Source organism: Chiloscyllium punctatum, chromosome 27 (assembly GCF_047496795.1).
Source record: "Chiloscyllium punctatum isolate Juve2018m chromosome 27, sChiPun1.3, whole genome shotgun sequence".
Classification (NCBI taxonomy): domain Eukaryota; kingdom Metazoa; phylum Chordata; class Chondrichthyes; order Orectolobiformes; family Hemiscylliidae; genus Chiloscyllium; species Chiloscyllium punctatum.
Window position 1 is genome coordinate 40,146,439 of NC_092765.1, and position 27,532 is coordinate 40,173,970.

General features: G+C 41.6%; 1 protein-coding gene across 2 annotated transcripts in view; it reads left to right on the forward strand.

Annotated features, from left to right (window-relative positions):
- grik3 (glutamate ionotropic receptor kainate type subunit 3) overlaps positions 1-27,532 on the forward strand; it is a 507,530-nt gene that overhangs the window by 356,173 nt on the left and 123,825 nt on the right. For both annotated transcript variants that reach the window (XM_072548544.1, XM_072548545.1), the window contains one exon: positions 22,590-22,708. In XM_072548544.1, coding sequence (XP_072404645.1) covers positions 22,590-22,708 — 119 coding nt within the window. The remainder of the gene's footprint in view (positions 1-22,589; positions 22,709-27,532) is intronic.

Here is a 27,532-nt window from a genome sequence, read left to right on the forward strand (position 1 = left end):
CAGATTGTACCCACTCCCTCTCAAATTGCAGATTGAAGCTTATTGTATTATGGTCGCTACTTCCCAATGGCTCCTTCACTTCGAGGTCACTGACCAATTCTGGTTCGTTACACAATACCAGATCCAGAATCGCCTTATCCCTGGTCGGTTCCAGCACCAGCTGCTCTAAAAATCCATCTCTGAGGCACTCCACAAAGTCTCTTTCTTGAGGCCCGATACCATCCTGATTCTCCCAGTCTACCTGCATGTTAAAATCCCCCATAACAACTGTAGTAACATCTTTGCGACAAGCCAATTTCAGCTCCTGATTCAACTTACCTCCAACATCCAGACTACTGTTTGGGGGCCTGTAGATGACTCCCATGAGGGTCTTTTTACCCTTAGTGTTTCGAAGCTCTATCCACACTGACTCTACATCCCCTGACTCTAGGTCCCCCCGCGCAAGGGACTGAATATCCTCCCTTACCAACAAGGTCACCCCACCCCCTCTGCTCGTTAGTCTGTCCTTACGATAGCACGTGTAGCCTTGAATATTCATTTCCCAGGCCCTGTCCCCATGAAGCCATGTCTCAGTTATCCCCACAATATCGTATCTGCCAATTTCCAAAAGAGCCTCAAGCTCATCCACCTTGTGTCTAATGCTTCGTGCATTCATATATAGAATTTTTAATTTGTTACTGCTCTCACCCTTCCCCTCAACCCTTATTTCACTCAACTTTACAGCATGATGCCTTTTCCAGTTTTCTGCCAGGCCAGTAATTTCTGCTTTTATTTACATGAAACACAAGTTTAAAATCTTCAAAACACAGCAAAATAACATCCCATTAATCCGATTAACACTCCTACTGGGAACTTCTACCTTTCATTTTTACAGGACTAAATTTGATAGTGACTTCCATTTTTATAACTGAGAATTTGATGTCCTATTCCTTGAGTCTTCAACAACTGAGTTTAAACTTTTACAACTTCAAATAACACTTCAGGACTTCAGCCAAATACTTCTTGTCTGGAACTTGATGAGTAAATTCTGTGCGCTGAGGTAATATATTCCTTAATTTTTATAAATCATCCCCTTGAGTCAGAAATAACTATTTTACACATGCATTTGCAGACGAGTCCTCTGAAAATGTGAAATCAAAAAGGCTTTTTCAACCTATAGATACTTCCCCTCAGCAAAAAAAAAATCCATCGTGGAACGTTGTACCTGAAACCAGATGCACATTGCTTTGTACAATTCTCTTAATAAAAACAAAACTCTGTATGCCTACAGGAATACGTATGAGTTTATCATTAAACCCCTTCATGAATCAAGCTAAACGCATATGCCACTAATTCAAAGTGCAAATTCTCTAATAAAAGTAATTAAAATATTGATGTATCAGACATCACGAGGTTGGGGTGACAAGGCAGTAAGCTAGACCTTTAGGGTGGATTGAGAGTCAGAAGGAATGTGTGAAGAGAATTTATGGGATGAGTGAAGGCTAAAGGAGTGCTTTTTTTCATTAACTGTGGAATAATGCCTTGTGCCTCGCCAAGCTCCCAAGAAACTAACAAGACCTGGCTAGCTTTAAGGCCTAGGCTAATAAGAAACTTTTGCCAATGACTATTTCCAGTTACTTCTCCTTGACATTCAATGTCATTACCTTCGTTAAGATTCTCACTGTATCTATACTGGGGTCACAGTCGGCTGGAAACTTAACTAGGCTCAGCCACATATAAACTGTGACAATTAGAATACGTCAGAAGCTGAGTATTCAATGATGAATGGCCAGCCTGTAAATCTAATTTAACTTATTTAAAGAAGTGGAAAAATACTCACACAAATTGTTTTGGCATTTCCTTTCATTCTGTTCACTAATCTCGATCTTTGAACTTTGAACAATTTTAGCGATTTTAAACAAAACTGCAGGCAATATCAGCAAGATATTTTACCTGTTAATTGTAAATTAAAGTTTTCTTTACATAAAATGCATGTTGAACCAGCCACTGGGTATACTAGTATGAAAGGAAAGTGTATGAGGTTTCTATAAGTGACTACGTTATAAAAATACTTCACTGAGTGCTTTCGGACTTCCTGAGGATGTTGAAAATGTTGTCTGAATACATTTTCTTTGTAAAACAAAAAATGCTTGCACTTCTACTGTTAAGAGTAACTGATCTGAATTTATAAACGAACAACTCACAGATTAAATTTGAAATAATTTGCTCAACAACTAGACAGTTTATTAGTTTGACTGGAACATAAGGCCCAGGGGCTTGTTTCTGCACTGTACATGTCTATGATGATATGAAATGCTGAACATTAGGTATCACAATGACAAATTGAACAATCATGTCGAAATGGTTCGATACAAAGAGGACAATGACAAGATAGTTCACCTTCTACCATCCTGAGATAACATGAGACAATGCTAACGGGGCTGATAATTAATCGTAGTAATCAGTCATTGTCAATCACTCTACAATTTATTAGAAATGAGAAAAATTCCATTGGGGTGAAGAGTTTAGTGAAACATGTTGCATAGACATGCCAGCCTCACTACATTGTCTGAGCTTCTGCTCACACTGAAGGTTGGTACCACAATCCTGTTTTAGTTTAGGAAACTACAGGGTATCCTTGGCACATGTGATACAGGAAATCACTTCTCTTATTAATGAGAACAGTCTTTTGTAATTAACAATATAAAGTTTATTGCTTTTGAGCACCTAGTTAGAGGTTACATTGATATGGTAGATGTTGTTATGGAGACTTTGAGGAGGACCAGATGTCCAGTCTCAATATTCTAAGCTGTTCTGACCACAACCCCATATGACATTGTCAAAATGGGTGGTGCTTATGACCCTCTGCAATATTAACTCTTATTTAGCCTTTGCAAAGCCATATAAAACAAACCATATTTTCAAAGTCATATACTTCACCTAAGTATGCTGCACCTATCACATACAATATGTCAAGTTAATCAGTATTTATGCCATTTCAACCTTGATTCCCTCAGACTATATTACTTTGCAAGACAATTCTGATAGGAAAATGAATGAACATTGTCAGCTGAGAATAAGTTAGTTAAGTTTGCAATCCATCTGTTTTGTGACTATCAAATATAAACGTATGCATGAAAATTAATAAGTACATTTTAAACCCATGCCTTACAAAATGAGAATGCTCAGTGTTAACATTTAAAATTTTTTTTTGTCAATTCGAAGATAAGAATTGCAATTCAATATTCTTTCCATCTCTTCTCCAGTGTGTGTTGGTCTTGGCTAAAGTTGTCAGGATTAATAGACAGGACTGATGCTAGTCAGTGTGCACTTGGTGGGATGCAAAGACACTTGATGGAAAGATTGTAACAGCTTTCTGCCAGAAGGGACAAAGACATAGACACAGAAAAGACATAGGGACATAAAGAATATTCATATGTGGAAAGAGGCCATTCAGCCCATTGAGTCCACACCGACCCTTCAAAGAGCATCCCATCCAGACCCAGCACCACCACCTCCAACCTTTACCCATAACACCATATTTCCTATGGCTAATCCACTTTGCCTGCACAACTCTGGACACTATGGTCAATTTAGCATGTCCAATCCACTTCGAAGAGAAAGTTAAAATTACCTCCACCAACATTAATGTTACAGCTTTTTTAATTAGCAGCCCATGATTTCATTAAAGTCATGTACACATTGTTAAATGTAAGGAATGGTGGCAGATTTAAGAAATAGGACAGCATTTTTGACCTAGTGTCAGCTTCAAGTGTTATTCAGTTTATCACAAGCGATAACTCCTCCACTCTGGCTCCAAGAATCCCTGAATGGCCAACTTCCCATTCAACCTAAATTTTGGAAGGAGCTCAAGACAGTACATAGTCAGAAAGACTTTCTGTTGACTTTTCAACAACCTCCTGTCACTTCAGGGTTTCTCCACTCAACTATGAGACTATATAAAAGATTTGGCAGTTGTGACAATGTACTGTCACAAATCATATTTTCTTTCATTATCATCATAGCAATGCTGGGTGTAAGGAATGTCAGGGTTCCATCTGTACCACATATGCAATGATGTATTTACAATTTAACCTTTGCACACAAAAGGAGAGAACCATTTGCAGCTAATTTCCATACCTCTTTGGAACTTCCACTCATCTCTTATGGCTACCACCAGGCCTTTGACAGACAAGTTGAGACCCTAATTTTGGTTCTGGGGGTCCTGGAAGACAGGACATTTCCTGGTCCCACAAACCAGATCTGGGAATAGCCTAGCCTGGATCATTGAATTTTCATTCTAATCATTCGTGAAAGTCTCCATTTCCGACTTTATGAAAGTGGGAAGATCTGCTTTAGAACCTCTGACATTGAGGTTTGTAACGTCTCTTTTGACAGTATCTTCAAACTGGAGCTTTGGAGACCCTGCTCATTTCTTGGCACAGGTTACGTCTACATATAGGATATCCTTGAGGAAGGAGCCATCTTCCATCTCGTACACATGCTGAAACCAGTAGAAAAGATTACTTAATTGGTGACTTTGTCTTCCCAAGTGATGGCAAGACTGGCATCATGGAGATGGAAGTTGTCCAGTATTTTCTTGCTAGAAGTACATCATCCAGGCTTTGCACGTGGAACATCTGCCCCAAGCCTGCGTTACACTCTCCCTCAGTGTCATGAGAAATGGAATTTTGTTAAAGAAACGTGGAAAATAGAAGCAGGAGTAGGTCATTTCAACTCAGCAAGCCTGCTCTGCCATTCATTATGATCATAGCTGATCATTCAACTCAATAGCATGTTCCTTCTTTGATCCCTTTAACCCCAAGTGCTAGCGAGTTTTGAGAAGATTTAGATCCAAGTGGTATATCCACCTCCTTTTGGAAATCATACAATGTTTTGGCTTTGGCTGCTTTCCAGACAGCAAATTCCTCGGGCTCACCACTCTTTCTGGGTGAAGAAGCTTCTCCTCAACTCAGTTCAAAACTGTTTACTCTCTATCCTCAGACCGTGATCCCTGGTTCTGGACTCCCCTGCCATCAGAAACATCCTTCCTGCATCTACCCTGTCTAGAGCTGTTAGAATTTTGTAGGTGTCGATTCGATCACTTGGTCATTCTTCTAAATTCCTGTGTATATAATCCTAACTGATTCACCTTCTCCTCTTACGTCAGTCCTGCTGTGCCAGGAATAACTTTGGTAAACCTTTGTTGCATTTTTTCTGTAGCAAGAACAACCTCTAGATTCGGAGACCAAAACTTCACACACTATTTCACATGCAGTCTCACCCAGATCCTATAAAAGTGTGGCAAGATACAAGAGTGTTTAGTTTTTGCCTCCAATTGACACAACACACCACTGGAAGCAATCAACCAATCTGTGCTTACTTTATAATGTAGTTGCTGCATTTTTACAGTGAAGCCAACTTGTCACTTCAGAAAGGCACAGACATTATAACCACAAACCTTGTTCAAACAGCAAAATAAACTGACTTACAGGATCCAAATGTTTATCTGCAAGACCTGTATGTTCAGCGTACTGCTGCCTGGCAACAAAACCTGCACTATTTGAATGGTAATATGATTACATGATTGAGCAACATTCCAATCCTGTGGTCTCGTGCCATATCTCTGCTTCATCTGATACCAGCTAACTTGCCACAAGTCAGTGAACAGGAGACTGATCGATATGACTGCACATCACATTGGGCAGTGAACTAACTGACTAAAACTATCAGAATCCTGGCACCAACTCAAATGAAAGCAAAAGGAAACAATGAATGTGAGGTAATGTTCAGTTTCTCCACATTGTACATTATAGAAGACGTTGCAAATAAATTTTACATTATGACTACAGCATGTAAGAACATAAGGGGGCAGCGCAGGAATACACTGTTTAGTGTTTTGAACCTGCTCCATCAATCAGTAAGATTGTGGCTTATTGACATGGTCTTAACTTCAGTTTCCTTTCTACTTCCTTGTAGCCTTTGATGCCCCTGTCAATTAAAAATCTATGTAACTCAGCCTTGAATATATTTAATGATCAGCATCCATTGCTCATTTGAGGAGAGAACTCCAAATGCTATCAACTCTTGGAGAGAAGAAATTTCCCGTGTGTCCATCTTAAATGTGTCCATTCTTTTGAAACTTCCCCTAATTTGAGATTACCTCATGAGAGGAAACATCCTCTCAAGATTTTATGTTTCAATAAGATTACCACTCATTCTTCTAAACTCTGTTGTCTTTGAAATGACTTGGAGGTGTCGGTGTTGGACTGGGATGGACAAAGTTAAAAATCACACAACACCAAGTTATAGTCCAACAGGTTTATTTGGAAGAACTAGCTTTCGGAGTGCCGCTCCTTCATGAGGTAGTTGTGGAGAATAGGATCATGATCACAGAATTTATAGCCAGAGGAGTCTAGCATCATGGAGATGTGATACATTAAACAATTTAAGATTAAATCTTTCATATTTTAGAATGGGATATGCTGGTTTCTGCTCTTTGATATGTAAATTACAGAACTTCTTTTAAATTACATTCTCAAGATAGCTCAGCTTTTCTAACGATATGTGTGAAGTCTGTCTGTGTCCCAATGTTGAGTCAGACTGACAAGACCGCTGCATGGTTTTAAAGAGTTTTACATGGATTAATGCAGTTATTGAGCAAAATGAAATGTAATTCTGCAAAAACAAATTCACCCCATAAACCCATATTTGTGCACTTGTAGGAGTGGCAGAGTGAGTGTATATTTGAGGGAGTGTGTGTGTGTGGGTGTGAGTGCATGTGATAGAGTGTGTGTGTGTGTGAAAAGCTTGTTTAAGTGTGTGTGATGGGGTATGTGTTTGTGAGAAGTTGCATGTGTGGTGTGAGCGAGTGGGGTGCATGTGTATGCATATGAGAGAGAGCTTGTGTATGAGGGAAGACCTGCATGGGTTGTGAGTATGTAGATGTGTGTGTGTGTTTGTGTGTGTGCATGAGAAAGAGTGTATCGTGCAGTGGGGTCACCTGTAGTGCTAAATGAACCCAAGGTCCTGGTTGAAGCCATTCCCATCAGTTTCTGCTCAGCCACTTTGCATTGTTACTTGTGCCAAAGTCCATCTTGGAGGATGGTCATCTGAAGGTCTGAGGCTGAATGTCCTGGACTGCTGAAATATTTTGGTCTTCTCGCTGATGCTCAACCAGTGTGATGTAAATCAGATGGCAAGGCAATGGTTACCTTCAAAGTAAAGTTTAGTGACAATCGCTTCAGTCAGGTAACTGCTTTATACTGGTACTAGTGTGTAGTGTGAATACTCCAATGACATTAACAAATCTTGGAGGTATCTTGTCATTCTTATCCCACTGTGCCACTGGAAAGGTTCGCTCCTTGGGTGATGTTTGAGGTACATTTTACAGGGGGGTAACTGATACCTGCAGTTACATGGTACTAACCCGATTAAGAAATTCAGAGAAGTTCATGAAGTACAGAGCAGAGTACAAGCTATTTGAATTTGAGATCTGAAACTGAAGATAAGATTGCTTATTGAAATTCACTTTCAATATTTGTTGTGGTTGGTTGCATTTTCCATTGCTGTGGTCAGTTTATTTGCTGTTGAGGATTTTTCTATCTTAGTTGAAAAATTATAGAGTCATAGAGTCATAGAGATGTACAGCACGGAAACAGACCCATCGGTCCAACTCATTCATGCCAACCAGATATTCCAGAGTGGAGTGGTGCTGGAAAAGCACAGCAGGTCAAGCAGCATCCTAAGAGCAGGAAAATTGACATTTTGGGCAAAAGCCCTTTTTCAGGAATTCTAATCTTGACTCTAATCTCCAGCATTTGCCGTCCTCACTTTCGACCAGATATTCCAACCTAATCTAGTCCCATTTGCCAGCACCTGGCCCATATCCCTCCAAACCCTTTCTATTCATATACCCATCCAAATTTGTTTTACATGTTGCAATTGTACTAGCCTCAACCACTTCCTCTGGCAGCTCATTCCATACACGTACCACCCTCTGCATGAAGAAGTTGCCCTTCAGGTCTCTTTTACATCTTTCCCCTCTCACCTGAAACCTATGGCCTCTACTGCTGGACTCCCCCACCACAGGGAAAAGACCTTGTTTATTTATCTTATCCATGCCCTTCATGATTTTATAAACCTCTATAAGGTCAGCCCTCAGCGTCCAATGCTCCAGGGAAAACAACCCTAGTCTATTCAACCTCTCCCTATAGTTCATCCTCCAACCCTGGCAACATCCTTGCAAATCTTTTCTGAACCCTTACAAGGTTTGCAACATCTTTCACATAGAAAGGAGACCAGAATTGCATGCAATCTTCCAACAGTGGCCTAACCAATGTCCTGTACAGCCGCAACATGAACTCCCAGCAGATGTATTCAATACTCTATCCAATAAAGGAAAGCATACCAACTGCCTTCTTCACTATCCTATCTACCTGCAACTCTACTTTCAAGGAGCTATGAACCTGCACTCCAAGGTCTCTTTGTTCAGCAACAATCCCTTGGACCTTACCATTAAGTGTATAAGTCATGTTAAGATTTGCTTTCCCAAAATGCAGCGCCTTGCATTTATCTAAATTTCACCGCATGACACACTGCAGAGTGTGGCAAGTTTACATTGAAGGAACGAAGGCACATTGGATGACAGAGAAAGAGATTGACTTTTTGTTTTATACCATCTGTTTTAAAAATGTATAAAACGGTTATATTTTCATACTATAGGCATTACAGTTCACGTCAATGGTGTAATGTCTATGCCATGCATAACATAACCAACTGGCTCATAAAAATATTTGAATCAAATATCAGTGCTACTCCAATCCATGAAACAACACAGGTCCCACAACGATGATAGGGAGATAGTTAACAGAAACAGAGCAGTGAGTTATGAGGATGTTACATGTGATGGATCAGTTCCACAAACCAGAAACTCCATATACGATCCAACTAAGACTTTAGTAGTATGAGTTCAGATGTATGATTTTTTTAAGATGAGATATTATGTGAATACTGTAATGTTTTCTGTGCATTTTAGATGTACAACTTACCTCACAGAAATGCAGAGAAGACATTAGTTCTAAATTGGGTTTATTGATAATACTTTATAATACTTGAGAACTCTCAGGATTCTGATCACGTACTTGGGGTGGATTTTTCTTGAGAGGCCTGAGGTTCAGTCATCCAGCTAAAGAGTTGACAAGGGACTCTAATCACCATGCAGGTGAGGCCCACCGAATCTAATTTCAGTCAGATGTTGGTGAAGTCACTGATGAAGTTCATTTGAAACTAAGATCCCAGTGGCACACATTCTGGCCAAAAGGTGTCCTGCCCAATTCACAAAGTAGGGCGGCACAGTGGCTCAGTAGTTAGCACTGCTGCCTCACGGCACCAGGGACCTGGGTTCGATTCCAGCCTCAGGCGACTGTCTGTGCGGAGTTTGCACGTTCTCCCCATGTCTGTGTGGTTTTCCTCTGGGTACTCCGGTTTCCTCCTACATCCAAAAATGTGCAGGTTAGATGGATTGGCCATGCTAAATTGCCCATAGTGTCCAGAGATGTGTAGGTTAGGTGCATTAGTCTGGAGTAAGTATAAGGTAGGGGAATGGGCAGGGTGAGCTACTGTTCGGAGGGTCAGTGTGAACTTCTTGGGCCAAAGAGCCTGTTTCCACACTGTAGGAATTCTAACTTTAAAAAGTGAAATGCTCACACACTTGGCCATGCCACAGAGAAGGTCATGGCCTCTCTTGAAAGAGCACTGAGGAGCACCAAGGATTAAGATGTGAAGTAAATGTTTGTGTGGGAATGAGGGTTGGTGGAGGGCAGGAGTGTTGCTGTTAGCCGAGACCCTACTGCTCTATTTCCAGACCTTCAATCAGGCGTGGATTGCTGTTAATTGAGAAATCTCCAAGCTGATAACTGCTAGCAATGGTTTACCATAACAGGCACACTTGCAGTTATTATAGCTCCAATGGCATTGGCCTGATGGCCTTTGATTATCCAGGGAAGCCCCTCATTTTGCAGTGGGGCTGGAAAGTCAATCTTCCATTGAAGGAAAACCTTTTTCCCTTGCATTTAATTAGTAATGAGAAGGCAATGGAATTGGTGCATGCCACCAGTCTGCCCAATTAATAGACAATAGACAATAGACAATAGACAATAGATGCAGGAGTAGGCCATTCAGCCCTTCGAGCCTGCACCGCCATTCAATATGATCATGGCTGATCATTCCTAATCAGTATCCTGTTCAAGCCTTATCTCCATACCCCTTGACTCCACTATCTTTAAGAGCTCTATCCAATTCTTTCTTAAATGAATCCAGAGACTGGGCCTCCACTGCCCTCTGGGGCAGAGCATTCCACACAGCCACCACTCTCTGGGTGAAGTAGTTTCTCCTCATCTCTGTCCTAAATGGTCTACCCCGTATTTTTAAGTTGTGTCCTCTGGTTCGGCACTCCCCCATCAACGGAAATATGTTCCCTCCTGCCAGAGTGTCCAGTCCTTTCATAATCCTATACGTTTCAATCAGATCCCCTCTCAGTCTTCTAAACTCAAGGGTATACAAGCCCAGTCGCTTCAGTCTTTCTGTGTAAGGCAATCCTGCCATTCCAGGAATTGACCTCGTGAACCTACGCTGCACTCCCTCAATAGCCAGAATGTCTTTCCTCAAATTTGGAGACCAGAACTGTACACAGTACTCCAGGTGTGGTCTCACCAGGGCCCTGTACAGCTGCAGAAGCACCTCTTTGCTTCTATACTCAATCCCTCTTGTTATGAAGGCCAGCATGCTATTAGCCTTCTTCACGACCTGCTGTACCTGCATGCTTGCCTTCATTGACTAGTGGACAAGAACACCCAGATCTCTCTGAACAGCCCCTTTACCTAATTTGATACCATTGAGGTAGTAATCTGCCTTCCTGTTCTTGCCACCAAAGTGGATAACCAGACAGTTATCCACATTAAACTGCATCTGCCATGCATCTGCCCACTCACCTAACTTAAGTGCCCTTTCTACCCACAAGTTAGCATCCTCTGGGAGAAGCTTGCACACATTCAGTCGAGGTAAAATGCTATGATGCACTGTTGCTGCAGGTTCTCCTTGTCCTAGAAAACATCAGCAGAGAATGATTAACTGTTCATTCACTTCATAAGAGAAACCTAACAGGGAAGGCAACCTATTCATGACAGATTTATCCTGCACCTGCCTAGACTTAAACAGAAAGAAACGAATTGTAAATTGACATCCCCATTGCACTATTTTCATAGAAAGTTAACAGTACACCTACGTAGTGCCATCAGTCAAACGGTGCAAGGTGAGTGGAGTGAGACAGCAATGTTACAATTGCAACTAAGTCTGGAACCCAATCTACCATATTGTGTTACCAAAAATTCAAGTCAGACATAGGGCGAAATTATTTTCAAAATTCCAGAAGATTCCAAGTTGTGGTTTTATTCAGATTCTAACCATAACACAGTGTTCTTTACTATATTTACCTTTTTTAAGTTTCAGTTTATTGCTACATGACCCACATAGGAGAGATATCATGGATGTCTCTGAGCAGGTGCAGAGCATTCTGAAAGGGGAGGGTAAACAGATTGCCCGTATTGGCACAAATGATGTAGGTTGGAAGAGTGACAAGATAATGCAATGACAATTCAGGAAGTTTAAAAAGCAGGACTTAGAGGGTAGCAATCTAGGATTGCTCTTCATGCCATGTGCTACTCAGATTAAAAGCAGAGTTAGAATACAGTTGATCACGTGGCTAAAAAGCTAGTGTAGGGAGGCTTCAGATATGTAGATCATTTGGATGTCCTCCAGGGAAGGTGGGACATGTACAAGAAGGACGGGTTGCACCTAAACTGGAGGGGCAGCAATATCCTGACAGGGAGGTTTGATTGTGCCATTTGGTAGGATTTAAACTAGTGTGGCAGGAAATGGAGCAAGTATAGAGACTGGGAGAGAGCTTACTTCTAAGCCAAGCATAGTTGAATGGGAGAGCAGTCAGGGAGAGGCGGTTGAGCTCAGGGCAACTGGAGGCTTGGACTGTGTTTGCTTTGATGCAAGAACTATAATAGGCAGGACGGATGCCTAATTAGAGCCTGGATTAATGCAAGTAATTGTAATGTTGCTGCTATCACAGAGACATGGTTGAAAGGGACAGGACTGGCAATTTAACATTCCAAGATATCGATGTTTTAGATGTGATTGAGCAAGAAGAAAAAGAGGTAAGAGTATTGCATTACTGGCTAAGGAGCACATCACAGCTGTTCTGAGGGAGGATACCCAGGAGGGATCTTGCAATGAGGCATTATGGGTAAAGCTCAGGAATAGGAAGGGTGCAATCACAATGCTGGGATTGTACTACAGACTTCTCAGCTGACAGCAGGAGATAAAGGAAGAGATATGTAGTCAGATTCTGGAAAGATGTGAAATTAATAGGGTTGTTGTGATGGGTGATTTTAACTTCTCCCATATTGACTGAAACTCCCTTAGTGCTGGAGTTTGGACTGGGGAGAAATTTGTTAGATGTGTCCAGAGGATGTTTTGAAACAGTATGTGGATTGTCTAATGAGGGAGGAGGCCATACTGAACCTAGTACTGGGAAATGAGTCTGGTCAGGTGATCAAAGTTTCAGTGGGGGGAGCATTTTGGCAATAGTGACCATAATTCCATAAGTTTTCAGAAAGTTATGGATAAGGACAAGAGTGAATCTCAAATCAATGTTACAAATTGAGGGAAGGCCAACAATAACTGAATTAAGCAAGAATTGGAGAATGTGGATTTGGGGGTGGCTGTTTGAGGGTAAATCCACATTTGACATGTAGGAGTCTTTTAAAGACCAGTTGATTAGAGTGCAGGGGAGGCATGTATCTGTGAAAATGAAGGACAGGAATAGCAGGATTCAGGAACATTGGATGATGGGGAAATTATCAACTTAGTCAAAAAAGGAAGGATACCTAATGTCCAGGCAAATAAAACAGACAAAGTCATTAAAGAATATAGAAAAAGTAGGAAGGAACTCAGTTAGAAGGTTATGAGGGCTAAGAGGGCTATGAAATGTCCTTTACCAGCAGGGTTAAGGAAAATCCAAAGGGCCTTTATACATATGTTAGGAGCAAGAGGCTACCTTGGGAAAGACTAGTCTCATTCAAGGATAAAGGAGAGACGTTATATGTGGAGCCAGTGGAAATGAATGAGATTCATAATGAGTACTTTACATTGGTATTCATCAAAGAGAGGGACGTGAAAGATGTTGAGGTTCGGGAAAGATATGTGAGTACCCTTGGACAGTTCAACATAATGGAGGAGGAAGTGTTGGGTGTCTTGAAATGCATTAAGGATGACAGGTTCCTAGGGTCAGAAAATCTAATCAAGGGTTCAATGGAAAGCATGGAAGGAAATAGCTGGAGCCTTAACAGATATCCTTGCATTCTCTTTGGCCTCAAGTGAGGTTCCAGAGAACTGGACAATGGCCAATGTTATTAATTTGTTTAAGGAAGGAAACAGAGATAAATCCAGGTAATTATAGGCCAGTGAGCCTGACATCAGTGGTGGGGTAGCTTTTGGAGAAGATACTGAGAGACAGAATTTATTCACATTTGAAAGTAAATGGAGTTGTTAGTGATAGGCAACATAGGTGTGTACAGGAATGGTCATGCCTCACTGACTTGATTGAGTTTTTCAGGAGGTGACAAGAATAATTGATGAGGGAAGGACAATGGATGTTGTCTAAATGGACTTTAGTTGAGACATTTGATAAGGTACCTCATGGCTGGCTGATACAGAAAATAGAGTCTCATGGGATTTGGGGTGGGCTGGATGGATGGATACAAAACTGACTTGGTCATAGAAAATAGAGAGTAGCGGTGGAACGGTGATTTTTAGAATGGAGATCAGTAACTAGTGGTGCTCTGCAGGATCAGTACTGAGACCTTTGTTGTTGTTATTTATATATAAATGATCTGGAGGAAAATGTAGATGCTCTGATTAGTAGGTTACGAATGGCACCAAACTTGTTGGAGTTGCAAATAGTGAGGAGGATTGTCAAAGGATACAGTAGGATTTTGATAGATTGCAGATTTGGGCAGAGTAATGGCAGATGAAGTTTAATCTGGACAAATGGGAAGTGATACATTTTTGAAGACCAAATTCTGGTGCAAATAATACAGTAAATGGCAGAAGCCTGAGGAGCGTTGACATACAGAGGGATCTGGGTGGACAGATCCCAGATGGATAAGATAGTGAGTAAGTTGTTCAACACCCTTGTCTTTATCGACTGGAGCATCAAATATAAAGTTGGCAAGTTATGTTACAGCTGTGCAAAGCTTTAGTTTGGTCACATTTGGAATGCTGCATGCTGTTCTGATCACCGCACGACCAGAGGACATGGATACTTAGGAGAAGGTACAGAGAAGGTGTACCAGCATGTTGTTCAGTCTGGATGGTTTCAGTTATGAGGAGAGGTTGAATAAACTCACATTGATTGGAAAGGTGGAGGCTGAGGGATGACCTGATAGAGGTCTACAAAATGATGAGAGACATAGACTGGGTTGATAGTCAGAGGCTTTTTCCCAGAGTGGAAAAGTCAACTGCGAGAGGGCACAGGTTCAAGGTGAGAGGAGGGAAAGTTTAGGGGAGATGTGTGGAGAAACCTTCTCTCACAGACAGTGGTGGGTGCCTGGATCGCACTGCCATTGGAATTAGTTGAAGCATAGACAATGAACATAAGGCCAACGGAGGGATGGACACTGTGCATGGGCAAAAAGTAGGGGGTCTAAATGAGGATTAGGAATTGGTGCAGGATTGGCAGTCTGAAGGACCTGTCCATGTATTTTATTATTACATTGCGTTGTATTATTGCTGAACATACAGAAACTTTAGTTGCAATAAGTTGTAATGTTTGTTTTGCAGAGAAAAGACTGAAAAGCTGGAGAGCAGTTCATCACGAAGTAAATGAAATAAATAGTATTGTTGCACTAAGGAGAAGCGAGATAAATACACAAGGAAGAAAGGAACAGAAGGATATGTTGATAAGTTTTGATGAAACAGGCTGGGAAAATGCTTGAATGGGGTGTAAACAGCAGCAAAGCCCAGTTGCCCTGTTGTTGTGCTGTACGTTCAGTGGCTCCCAACGTTCCAGTCTGAGTTGGAATCCTTACACTAGACCTTGATCTGATTTTGAAACTTTTTGCTTAATTTTAATTGAATTCCACACTGTTGATTCCTGACAGGAGTCCAGAAACCCAGCAGCTCAGAAGACCTTTATGAAAACATGGTTTGGAGATGCCAGTGTTGGACTGGGGTGTACAAAGTTAAAAATCATGCAACATCAGGTTATAGTCCAACAGGTTTAATTGGAGGCACACTAGCTTTTGGAGCACCGCTCCTTCATCAGGTGGTTGTGGAGGACACAATTGTAAGGCACAGAATTTATAGCAAAAATTTACAGTGTGATATAACTGAAATTATACATTGAAAAATACCTTGATTGTCTGTTGAGTCTTTCATCTGTCCGTATACGATGATTGTTTCACTTCTTTCATGTGCAAAACACAAAACCTTTTTTAAAAAAGTTGCATTCTCAGGTAAGCTGTAACAATTGGTGTTAGCTAGACAATATGTTGAAGCTGTTAGCCCCCTGTGTTCTCTGTCTATGCCATGATGTTTAGATTGATTCTAATCTAAAAAGTGAGATAACAGAGTTTTACACGATCCATGCAGTTTTTGAGCAAAATACAATGTAACTCTGCAAGTACAAATTCACCCCACAACATATATGTGTGCATGTGGGTCTTTGTCTGTCTATGAGTGTGTCTGTCTGGGTTGGGGGTTGTGAGTGTGAGAGAGTGTGTATATGTGTGTGTAGTGAGTGTAGAGTGTCTTAAGTCTGTGAGGTGGTGTACATGTGAGTGTCTGTGAGAGAGTGTGTTTATGTGTGTGCATGAGTGTAGAGCGCTCTAAGTCTCTGAGAGGATGCCTGTGTGAGTGCGGGAGTGTGTGTGTCTCTAAGAGTGTATGTGAGTGTCTCTGTGCATGTCTGTGTATATGTGTGTCCGTGTGTATGTGTGTGTATAGAGTGTCTGTATCGTGCAATGGTGACACGCACACAGACACTCACACATACTCACACAGGCATCCTCTCAGAGACTTAGACTACTCGACACTCATGCACACACATATACACTCTCTCTCACAGACACTCACAACCCCCCATCCCAGACACACACACACTCCCACACTCACATGTAAAAACCCTTTGGATTCTCCTTAATTCTATTTGCCAAAGTTATCTCATGTCCCCTTTTTGCCCTCCTGATTTCCCTCTTAAGTATACTCCTACTCCTACTGAGGGACAGGATGTACATGTATTTGGAAAGGCAAGGACTGATTAGGATAGTCAACATGGCTTTGTGCATGGGAAATCATGACTCACAAACTTGATTGAGTTTTTTGAAGAAGTAACAAAGAAGATTGATGAGGGCAGAGCAGTAGATGTGATCTATATGGACTTCAGTAAGGCATTCGACAAGGTTCCCCATGGGAAGCTAATTAGCAAGGTTAGATCTCATGGAATACAGGGAGAACTAGCCATTTGGATACAAAACTGGTTCAAAGGTAGAAGACGGAGGGTGGTGGTGGAGGATTGTTTTTCAAACTGGAGGCCTGTGACCAGTGGAGTGCACAAGGATCAGTGCTGGGTCCTCTACATTTTGTCATTTACATAAATGATTTGGATATGAGCATAAGAGGTACAGTTAGTAAGTTTGCAAATGACACCCAAATTGGAGGTGTAGTGGACAGCAAAGCGGGTTACCTCAGATTGTAACAGGATCTTGACTAGAAGGGCCAATGGGCTGAGAAGTGGCAGATGGAGTTTAATTCAGATAAATGCGAGATGCTACATTTTGGGAAAGCAAATCTTAGCAGGACTTATACACTTAATGGTAAGGTCCCAGGGAGTGTTGCGGAACAAAGAGACCTTGGAGTGCAGGTTCATAGCACCTTGAAAGTGGAGTCGCAGGTAGATAGGATAGCGAAGAAGGCGTTTGGTATGCTTTCTTTTATTGGTCAGAGTATTGAGTACAGGAGTTGGGAGGTCATGTTGTGGCTGTACAGGACATTGGTTCAGCCACTGTTCGAATATTGCATGCAATTCTGGTCTCTTTCCTATTGGAAAGATGTTGTGAAACTTGAAAGAGTTCAGAAAAGATTTACAAGGATGTTGCCAGGGTTGGAGGGTTTGAGCTATGGGGAGAGGGTGAACAGGCTGGGCTGTTTTCCCTGGAGCATTGGAGGCTGAGGAGTGACCTTATAGAGGTTTATAAAATTATGAGGGGCATGGATAGGGTAAGTAGACAAAGTCTTTTCCCTGGGGTGGGGGAGTCCAGAACAAGAGAGCATAGGTTTAGGATGAGAGGGGTGATATTTGGGAATCCTGAGGGACAGGATGTACATGTATTTGGAAAGGCAAGGACTGATTAGGGATAGTCAACATGGCTTTGTGCATGGGAAATCCTGTCTCACAAACTTGATTGAGTTTTTTGAATGGAATGAGCTGCCAGAGGAAGTGGTGGAGGCTGGTACAATTGCAACATTTAATAGGCATTTGGGTGGGTATATAAATAGGAAGGGTTGGAGGGGTCTGGGCTGAGTGCTGGCATGTGGGACTAGATTGGGTTGGGATATCTGGTCGGCATGGACGGGTTGGACTAAAGGGTCTGTTTCCATGCTGTACATCTCTATTACTCTGCGATTCTATGACTCAGAACATGATCTCACCCAGTCCCTCACAAATCATTCAAGTAGTATCCAGCCATCAGTTGCAGCTTTATGTTCAGATTTTTACTTCAGCCAGTTTTTGTCCTTGTCAAGATGATGGATGCCAACAATAGGGGAGAGGAATAAATTTGTTATTCATTGTGTATTTCCAAGGCCAATAGTTATGTGAAAACTTCCTGTTGCAAAGAGCAACCTTACAGACCATACTGGTGTGTGAGAGTAGACCCATTCTGAATCTGCTGGGCACATATATATGATCCTTTATAACTTCTGAGTTCCTTGTTGACATCCAAAATTGAGCCACATTTCTCATGCCATGTCCATAGTGCTTCATCTGTTGTACTCCTTATTGTTTTCTTGAATGAAGATCCCCACTGATTAAAAGCCCAGGGTACATAGTCCTAGTCATACAGATGTACAGCATGGAAACAGACCCTTTGGTCCAACCCGTCCATGCTGACCAGATATCCCAGTTCTGAACAAAGCAATTGTTCTTGGGCCAAGGGAGAACATTTCTTTAGAGTTTGTGAATAATTCTGTGTACTGGATATTCCTAGGGAATGGATAATGCAGTATTTTTGAGCTGCATTTTTGATAAATTCAGAAACAATAATGATTACATTTAACTTCTGTCAGGAGACAATGTGTTTAGTCATGTAAATTAAAGCTATCCATGTCTTAAATGTGAGGAAAACCTTATACTTTTGTATGAACAGCTAACAAATAAGTGTCAAGGTGTATAAAATGCCTTCCCTAATGTTGCCTTAGTTTGAAAGCCCAGTTTTCAAACTTGTAGTCAGCAAGATAAGGAAAAAAAGTAGATTTAAAGTATCAAGAAATATTTGATTCATTTGCATTTCTAACACAGATACGAGTGACTTAAGTTATAATTAACAATTCTGAATCACGTCATTTAGGTAAGTGTAATGAGTATCAATGGAGATGCTGCAAATTTGACAGTGAGCCAAAAAGATGCATGTGTGATACACAAAGTTACTTATTGATACGAGAAATTTGAGGGACGGTATGTGGACACTTGATTTTTTACTAAATTCACTCTTTGGAAATGGATATCACTGACAAGGCTAGCATTGATTGTCCATCCCTAATTGCCAGAGAGCAGTTAAGTGTAGATCTTGTTGCTGTGCGTTAAATATCATGTGGAGGTCAGACCAGGTAAGGATGGACCAGATTTCTCCTCTAAAGGACATTCGTGAACCAGATGTTTTTTTTTAACAACATTCAATTGTTGCATAGTTTTCATTAGACCAGCTCTTTACTTGATTCATGTTTCATCGTGGCCGGTGGGATTCAAATCTAGATTACTGGAACTTTAGCCAGGTTTTTGGATTTCTAGAGTCATAGTCATAGAGATATACAGCACAAAAAAAACCCTTCAGTCCACCTCACTGACCAGATAGCCTAGATCTCTGCCACGTCCAGCAAGGTGCCACCAACAGACACATATTCCCCTCCCCTCCCTTGTCCACCTTCCGCAGGGACTGTTCCCTCTGGGATACCCTTGTCCACTCTTCCTTCATTCCCAATGCCCTCCACAGCCCCACAGCACCTTCCCCTCTAACCACTGAAGGTGTAACACCTTCTCATTTACCTCCTCTCTCCACAGTATCCAAGGGCCCTCCAGGTGAAGCAACACTTCTCGCAATCTAGTTCATTGCATTCGGTGCTCATGATGTAGTTTCCCCTACTCTGGGAAAATGAAGCATAGACTGGGAGACCAATTCACAGAACATCTATGTTCTGCCCGCAAAAAAGACCCTGAGCTTCCAGTTGCCTGCCACTTTAATGCACTACCCTGTTCCCTGGTCAACATCTGTATCTCAGCCTTGCCGCAGTGCTCCATTGAAGCTTAGTGCAAACTGAAAGAACAACACCTCATTTTCTGGTTAGGGTCCCTGCAGCCCTCTGGACTCAATATTCCATTCAATGACTTTAGCACCTGAACTCCCCCATGTCCTTGCCCCCTACCCACACACCAGGCCTTATTGTCACAAGTCTGCTATTACATACTACCTATTGTTAGCTACTGACGGTCTTCATTCACAGCTATTCACGCTCTCCAGATGGTGATTGGATCCTTTGCCTGTCCAACTATTCTTCTCTCTCTTTGGGCTCTATCCCTAACTACCATTTACTCCTTATCCCGTCCCCAACTTCCTTCTGCATATAAACCAACACTTTCCTAGCTACCATTAGTTCTGAGGAAGGGTCACTGGACCGAGAATTTAACTCTGATTTCTCTTCACAGATGCTGCCAGACCTGCTGAGACTTTCCAGCAACTTCTGTTTTTGTTTCTAAACTGATCTAGTCCCTTTTGCCAACATTTGGCCTATATCCCTTTAAACCCTACTTATTCATATACCGATCCCGATGCCTTTCATGCATGCTCTGCATAACTTTAACCCTTAGGTCCCTTTTAAATCTTTCCCCCCTCATCATGAACCTATGCCCTCTAGTTTTGGACTCCCCTACCTTAGGGAACAGGCTTTGGCTTTTCAGTCTATCCATGCCCCTCATGATTTTATAAGTTTCTATAAGGTCATCCCTTAGCCTCCAATGCTGCAGGGAAAAAAGTCCCAGCCTATTCAGTCTCTCCCTATAGCTCAAACCATGCTTATCACAAAATTATCACTCCCCTATCAATTACACATCTACTGTTCATCAAACTAATAAATGAAAGTCCAGAGTATGTATAAATATATATAGATTAATCTGTGCTTTTCATTTGGAGGTACAAAGGTAAAGTAGTGACAAGGTATCAGAGTCTGTCCGCTTGCTTTCTATCCCAATGCTTTCCCATTATATGAATATTACATGTCTGTAGACACATGCCCTTTCTACTAAAACCACTGTGACAGATGCCAGGATTTCCTCAGTTTATTTAAATTACAGGTTCTTCTTCCACCGTATATCTTAACTCCATTATCCTTTTATGTATCCTGAAGTCTAAAAAAAAGTTACAAATGCATTGATCTCCCAAGCAAAAAAAACCAATTGTAATCATTAATTCACATTTTTAAAGAACTGAAACCAGACAATGGCATAGAATGTAAAATGGTTGTACTGAACATGACACCAAATTAAACTAATCCCTTCTGCTTGCCTATACTCCATATCCCTCCACTCATATGCCTATCTAAAAGCCCCAAATCTGCCCCCACCACTGATTTTGGCAGGCCGTTCCAGATTCCTACCACTCTCTGTCTAAAGAAATTTGCCCCTTACATCTCCTTTGAATCTTCTCCCTCTCACTTCAAATGCATTCCCCCTAGTATTAGACATTTCAACTCCGGGAAAGAAATTACAACTAGGCGAAGGTGAGGACTGCAGATGCTGGAAGCCAGAGTTTAGATCAGAGTGATGCTGGAAAAGCACAGTAGGTCAGGCAGCATCCGAGGAGCAGGAAAATCGACATTTCGAGCAAAAGCCCTTCATCAGGAATAGAGGCAGGAAGCCTCCAGGGCGGAGAGATAAATGGGGGGGTTGGGGGTGGGGGGCTGGGGAGAAGGGAGCAAAGAATACAATAGGTGAATGGGGATGGGGATGGGGATGGGGATGGAGGTGATAGGTCAATGGGAAGAGGGATTGGCAGGTAGGACAGGTCATGAGGACAGTGCTGAGCTGGAAGGTTGGAACTGAGGTAAGGTGGGGGAAGGGGAAATGAGGTAAATAGTGAAGTCCACGCTGATGCCCTGGGGTTGAAGTACTCCGAAGCGGAAGATGAGGCGTTCTTCCTCCAGACGGTGGGTGGTGTGGGAGCGGCAGTGGAGGAGGCCCAGGACCTGCATGTCCTCGGCAGAGTGGGAGGGGGAGTTGAAATGTTGGGCCATGGGGCAGTGGGGTTGATTGGTGCGGGTGTCCTGGAAATGTTCCCTAAAGCGCTCTGCTAGGAGGTGTCCAGTCTGCCCAATGTAGAGGAGACCGCATCGGGAGCAACGGATACAATAAATGACATTGGTGGATGTGCAGGTGAAACTTTGATGGATGTGGAAGGCTCCGTTAGGGCCTTGGATAGAGGTGGTGAGGGAGGGGCCGTGGTGAGGGAGTAGGTGTGGGCACAGGTTTTGCAATTCCTGCAGTGGCAGGGGAGGGAAATTCCAACTGTCAATCAGATCTATATATCTCTTAATTTTATACATTTCTATCAAGTATCCACTTGGAATATACACCTGAAAGGACTTATAAAAATAAAGGAATTATCGGCTTTTAAAGACAAAATTTTATTTATTTGCTCACTCTAAATCTTTGAAGCTTTGATATTTCAATCTGTGTGACACGCCCTCCTTCAAAAATAGCAAAACAAGGAGCCATTTGTTAGCACTATAGTATAGAGACATATCATCCAATCTGTCACTTCATAATAGTACCCTTCTGACTCACTAATCTGTTATTAAAATATGGACCTTGTTACCAAGGAAGTGAGAAAGGTGAAGTGCATTCATGGAGAAGCTAAGTAGAGGAAGGAATGAAAGCATTTGTGTAAAGGTCAGATCGCATATGTTGGGCAGAGGCTCGTGTGAAACATTGACACTGGACTAGAACATTTGGAGCTGTTTCTGTGATGTGAATACTTTATAATATGCCAAAACTTTAATCGCATAGCTAAACTATCTATGGGTCATTTATTTCTGTCCAAATCCATTCATTTTCTCAAAAGTGCAAATGGGAGTGTCTGCACATGCACAAAAATAACTCCTCTCAGATGCTAACAGATCTGATCAAACTTTCAGCACTTCTGTTTTTATTCAGACTTTATTGCTTGTGGTTTTCCTCCTCATTGCTTATTCACTCTTTTGACCTCCCCTTCCAGGTTCAGCCCCTATGAATGGTACGATGCCCATCCTTGTAACCCTGGATCTGACGTTGTGGAAAACAACTTCACCCTATTGAATAGCTTCTGGTTTGGAGTAGGAGCTCTCATGCAACAAGGTGAGATACTTTTCACTCATTTTTTCTTCCTCTATCTGTCTACTGGAATAAGATGGTCCTTCTACTACAATCTGCTTATGAGATAGGATTTATAAATGTACAACTCAAAGCTAAGTAGAAAGAGTTGCAAATTGTTGAAGCTCCCAACATCTGGCATACTTCGCTAATGAGTCAGATTCATGGCCAATGAAGTAACTATCACGGAAAGCAGAACTGAGCAGTGCTGAATACTCACACCATCAGATCTTGTATCAGTGTCAATGGAGAGACAAAGTAAACTTCTGTTTTTCATGGAGGGCATTAAAAAAAAAGGTCTTTCACCTCATGAAGCCCATCCCTTCCTGAGATTATATGTTATAGACTGTCTTGCGAAGAAGGAATAATGAATTTGAAGATGCTACAACAAATACAATGATGCAAATTGATCTATGATTTGATCTCTGATCCTCAGAGATAATTCAACCCAACAGTATTCCTATATCTCCACCACTGAAATTTTGTTTGACAGCATTTCTGTGAAGTGGATTGAGACATTGTTAAAGGCACTGTAGGAAGGCAAGTTGTTGTCTTGATCTTGGTCAACCATAGCTAACTTTCCCGCAAAGCTAATATATCCTGACTCACCTTCCTCCTCGCAGGAAAATATGCACATTAACTGTCTACCTCATTGGCTTTCTTTCATCCAAAGTTATTTCAACTTCTCTGAAATATATTCAGAAATGCAATAATTATCGCACTTAGCTCTAAAAGCAGTTTAAACCCAATGGCTTTTAAAATCCAATCGGAATATTCACAGCACAAACTCTGGGCATTCATCCAGTTGCTCATTGCTACTGATATGATTCCTTCCTGACCAAACTAACAATAAGAAAATGAGCAGCTCATTACCATAAGAACTATTATAAAACAAATAAAGGTTTTCCTAGTTATATTTGCCAAGCAGAAATACATTCCTGGTCTTGCCTCCTCCAAAACTTTAGAAATCAAAGCTGCAATTAACTTTTTAATATTGGAAATAAAGAAATGTATTTAATGTCACTAATTGGTTCCTTCCTTTTCCTGAATTCATTGACTTCCTTCATAGATCCATTTCTACAAGTGTTAGGCACCTTTGGTCATTTTACAGAAATATCCATTATTCGACAGAGAGATTAAGTGATGAATATTGCCAGCCAGTAGCTGTAACCCAGAGACTAAATGTGTGTACCGAAATGCTGATGAAATATTTTAACCTTGGATGAGGCTGAAGTTATTTACATTGGTCAGGGTAACAGAGGAGTGCTGCAAATAACACATAAGGAATGCAGATTGTAAAAACATAGGGAATTTTTACAGCATCAAAAAGAAGGTTGGCCAAACTCTATTTCCACAACATACAGCCAGGCAACCTCTACTGCCACCATACTATGTTGCCATGGCAAAACTTGCACAACAGCAATCATTTTGGCTATGAAGACACAAACATTCTCAAAAATATGAGGAAGTATTTTTACATGTTGCATAGATAGTCAGCATAAATGAACCACTGCAGAAATGACAGACGTTGTTTTTAATAGGATGAGCCACTTACACAACGTGAATGTATCCTTTTAGGCATCTATCAGAGATCCTTCTCAAGAGGTTTAAGAAACAAATACATTAGGGATGGATTTAATGTAGGCTGTGGGGATCTCAGTAGCTGGCACTTAGTATCACACTTTCAGCCTTTTTTTCACTCATGTGGGATGTGGGTGTCGCTGCCTGGGCCAGCATTTATTGCACAGACCGGTTGCGTTTCAAACTGCTACAGTCCATATCCTGTAGGTATACCCATATCTTTGGGAGGGAGGGAATTCAAGGATTTTGACCCAGCAACAGTGAAGAAACAGCAATATATTTCCAAGTGAGTGCCTTGAAAGGGAAATTGCAGGCGGTGGTATTCCCATGCTGCCCTTGTCCTTATGGCTGGCAGTGGTCAGGATCAAAGACCCAGAGGGGTGGAGGTTCCTATCTTTGAGAGCTGCCATCCAGCTGGAAGCAGGCAGAGCTTCATCAGTTTGAGATGGGGTGCCCAATGCCCACAACTGTCTTGGGATCCAGGCCAGAGATGAGTGATGGCAGGAGGATAATCACAGTTTTGAAGGTAATCAACAGGAAGGGCACATCAGTGTGTCCTCAAACCCCTTATTACTTCCTGAAGCCAGGTCACTCGATCAGGCACTGAATGTTCTTGAACAGAGGAACCCTGGAAGGCTGAAGGTAACCCTGAAAGCATTTGCATTTTGGGCTCCAGAATAGCAAATCCCCTGGTGTATATTTTCCTCTAACAAAGTATTTGACCTGATAAAACGATGCTTGCATTATCTCCTACAACATAGGGAACTCGTCATTAATACTATGGAATTGGGTATAAACTGATCCTTACAAGACCTGACAGATTTATTGCTACAATCTATTATGCAGAACCATTACTTTCCAAGCAATATTTGCTACATACAGAATAGCATTCATCCATTGGAGTGTCATGCTTCAAGTGATCTGAGGCATGATGAAGTATAAGGTCTTTATATCCTCAGGTCACATGCCAGATACATTGATGACATCATTAATGTGTCTCTTAAAGGAATACTGACATATTGACTGTCAGATGTAACACAACAACCCATCTGTTCAAAGATTTAAAACACCTGTTCCAAACAACTATACATAGTTGTACACAGGCAAGAAAAAAACTCTGCAGGTCTGGCAGCACCTGTGGAGAGAAAGCAGAATTAACATTTTGGGTTCAGTGAATCTTGTTCAGAGCTGGACCCAAAACATTAATGTTGCTTTCTCTCCTTAGATGCTGCAAGACCTGCAGAAATTTTCGAGTGACTTCTGTTTTTGGTTCTGATTTTCAGCATCCGCAGTTTTGTTTTGCACACAGGCACATGTTGTCAATTTGATGATTATACAGATAAGCAAAACAAAGTATTCAAGTCTAAAATTTCAAACTTTATTGCAGTGTTGAAGGTTGTTACATATTGATTTCTGTTACTTTTGTTTGACAGTGTAGTTGTCATGCTGTTGGTTGCAGTTACTCAATGTCACTATGAAGGCATCATCACAATGTTATCCTTACTTGACATCATGCATGATTGGTGTGCTACAAATTGGCCTGAGCTGATCCCTATTCCTTCATAATGTAGCACCATGATGAATAATTAATTTGGGTGACCTGGATTGGTTGCACATCATAAGAACCTTTTCTGTTAACCAAGGATTTGTATTCAGATTTCTGCCTCTCAATTCTCTGTCCAATGCTCAGTTCTGATAGATCTTTACCTGCTTACTTGCAATGTATCTCTTCCATTCTCCTTTACTTTGGAAGAAGAAGACTCTTTGTCTCAGATGAACTTAGAGCATGGATCAATGCTTGGAGCTACGATGTTGTGGCCATTACGAAGACTTGGTTATCACAGAGGCAGGAATAGTTAATCATGTTCTGAGGTTTTGATCTTTCAAAAGGAATAGGGAAGGAAGTAAAAGAGGTGTGGGAGTGGCTTTGCTAATCAGAATAATGTCACTGCTGAAGAAAGGGAGGTCGTTGAGGATGGTTTGTCTACGCAGTCAGTATGGGTGGAAGTCAGAAACACTAAAGGAGCAGTCACCTTATTGGGAGTTTTCTATCCCCCCCAATAGCAACAAAGACACAGAGGATTAGATTGGGAGGCAGATTTTGGAAAGAGGAAGAAGTAACAGGGTAGTTGTCATGGGCAAATTCAACTTTCCTAATATTGTTTGGAACCTCCTTAGTGCAAATAGTTTGGATAGAGCAGATTTTGTCAGGTGTTTCCAGGAAGGATTCCTGATTCAATATGTAGATAGGCTGACTAGAAGGGAGGCCATATTGGATTTGGTGCTTGTCAACGAACCAGGCCAGATGTCCAATCTCTCGGTGGGAGAGCATTTTGGTGATAGTGATCACAACTTCTTGACCTTTACTATAGTCATGGAGTGGAATAGGAGCAGATGGTATGGGAAAGTATTTAATTAAGCAGGGGGGAAATTACAATGCAGTTAGGCAGGAACTGGGTGCCTAAACTGTTCTAAGGAAAATGCACAGCATAAATGTGGATGTTGATTTGGGAGCACTTGCTGACAATGCTGGATAGGTTTGTCCCATTGAGGAAAGGAAGGGATGGTAGGGTAAGGAACACTGGATGTCAAGAGACATGGAACATCTCGTCAAGAGCAAGAAGGAAGTTTACATAAGGTTGAGGAAGCAAAGGTCAGAGAAGGCTCTAGAAGCTTACAAGGTAGGCAGGAAGGAACTGAAGAATGGAGTTAGAAGAGCTAGAAGTAGGCATGAAAAAATCCTTGGTGGGTAAGACTAAGGAAAATCCCAAGGTATTCTACACTTACGTGAAGAACAAGAGGACGGTCAGCATGAGGGTAGGGCCGATAAGGGAGAGTAGAGGGAACTTGTACCTGGAGTCGGAGAAGGTAAGGGAATCTTTAATGAATACTTTGCTTCAGTATTCACTAGTGAAAGGGATCTTGTCATTTGTGAGGACAGTGTGAAACAGGCTGATATGTTCAAACAGATTGATATTAAGAAGGAGGATGTGCTGGAAATTTTGAAAAACATGAGGATAGATAAGTTCCCTGGGCCAGACTGGATATACCTAAGATTCATACGGGAACTGAGGGAAGAGTTTGCTGCACCTTTGGTGATCATCTTTATGTCCTCACTGTCCACTGGAGTAGTACAAGATGTTTGGAGGGTGGCAAATGTTAGTCCCTTGCTCAAGAAAGGGAATAGGGATAACCCTGTGAATTACAGACCAGTCAGTCTTCCAAATA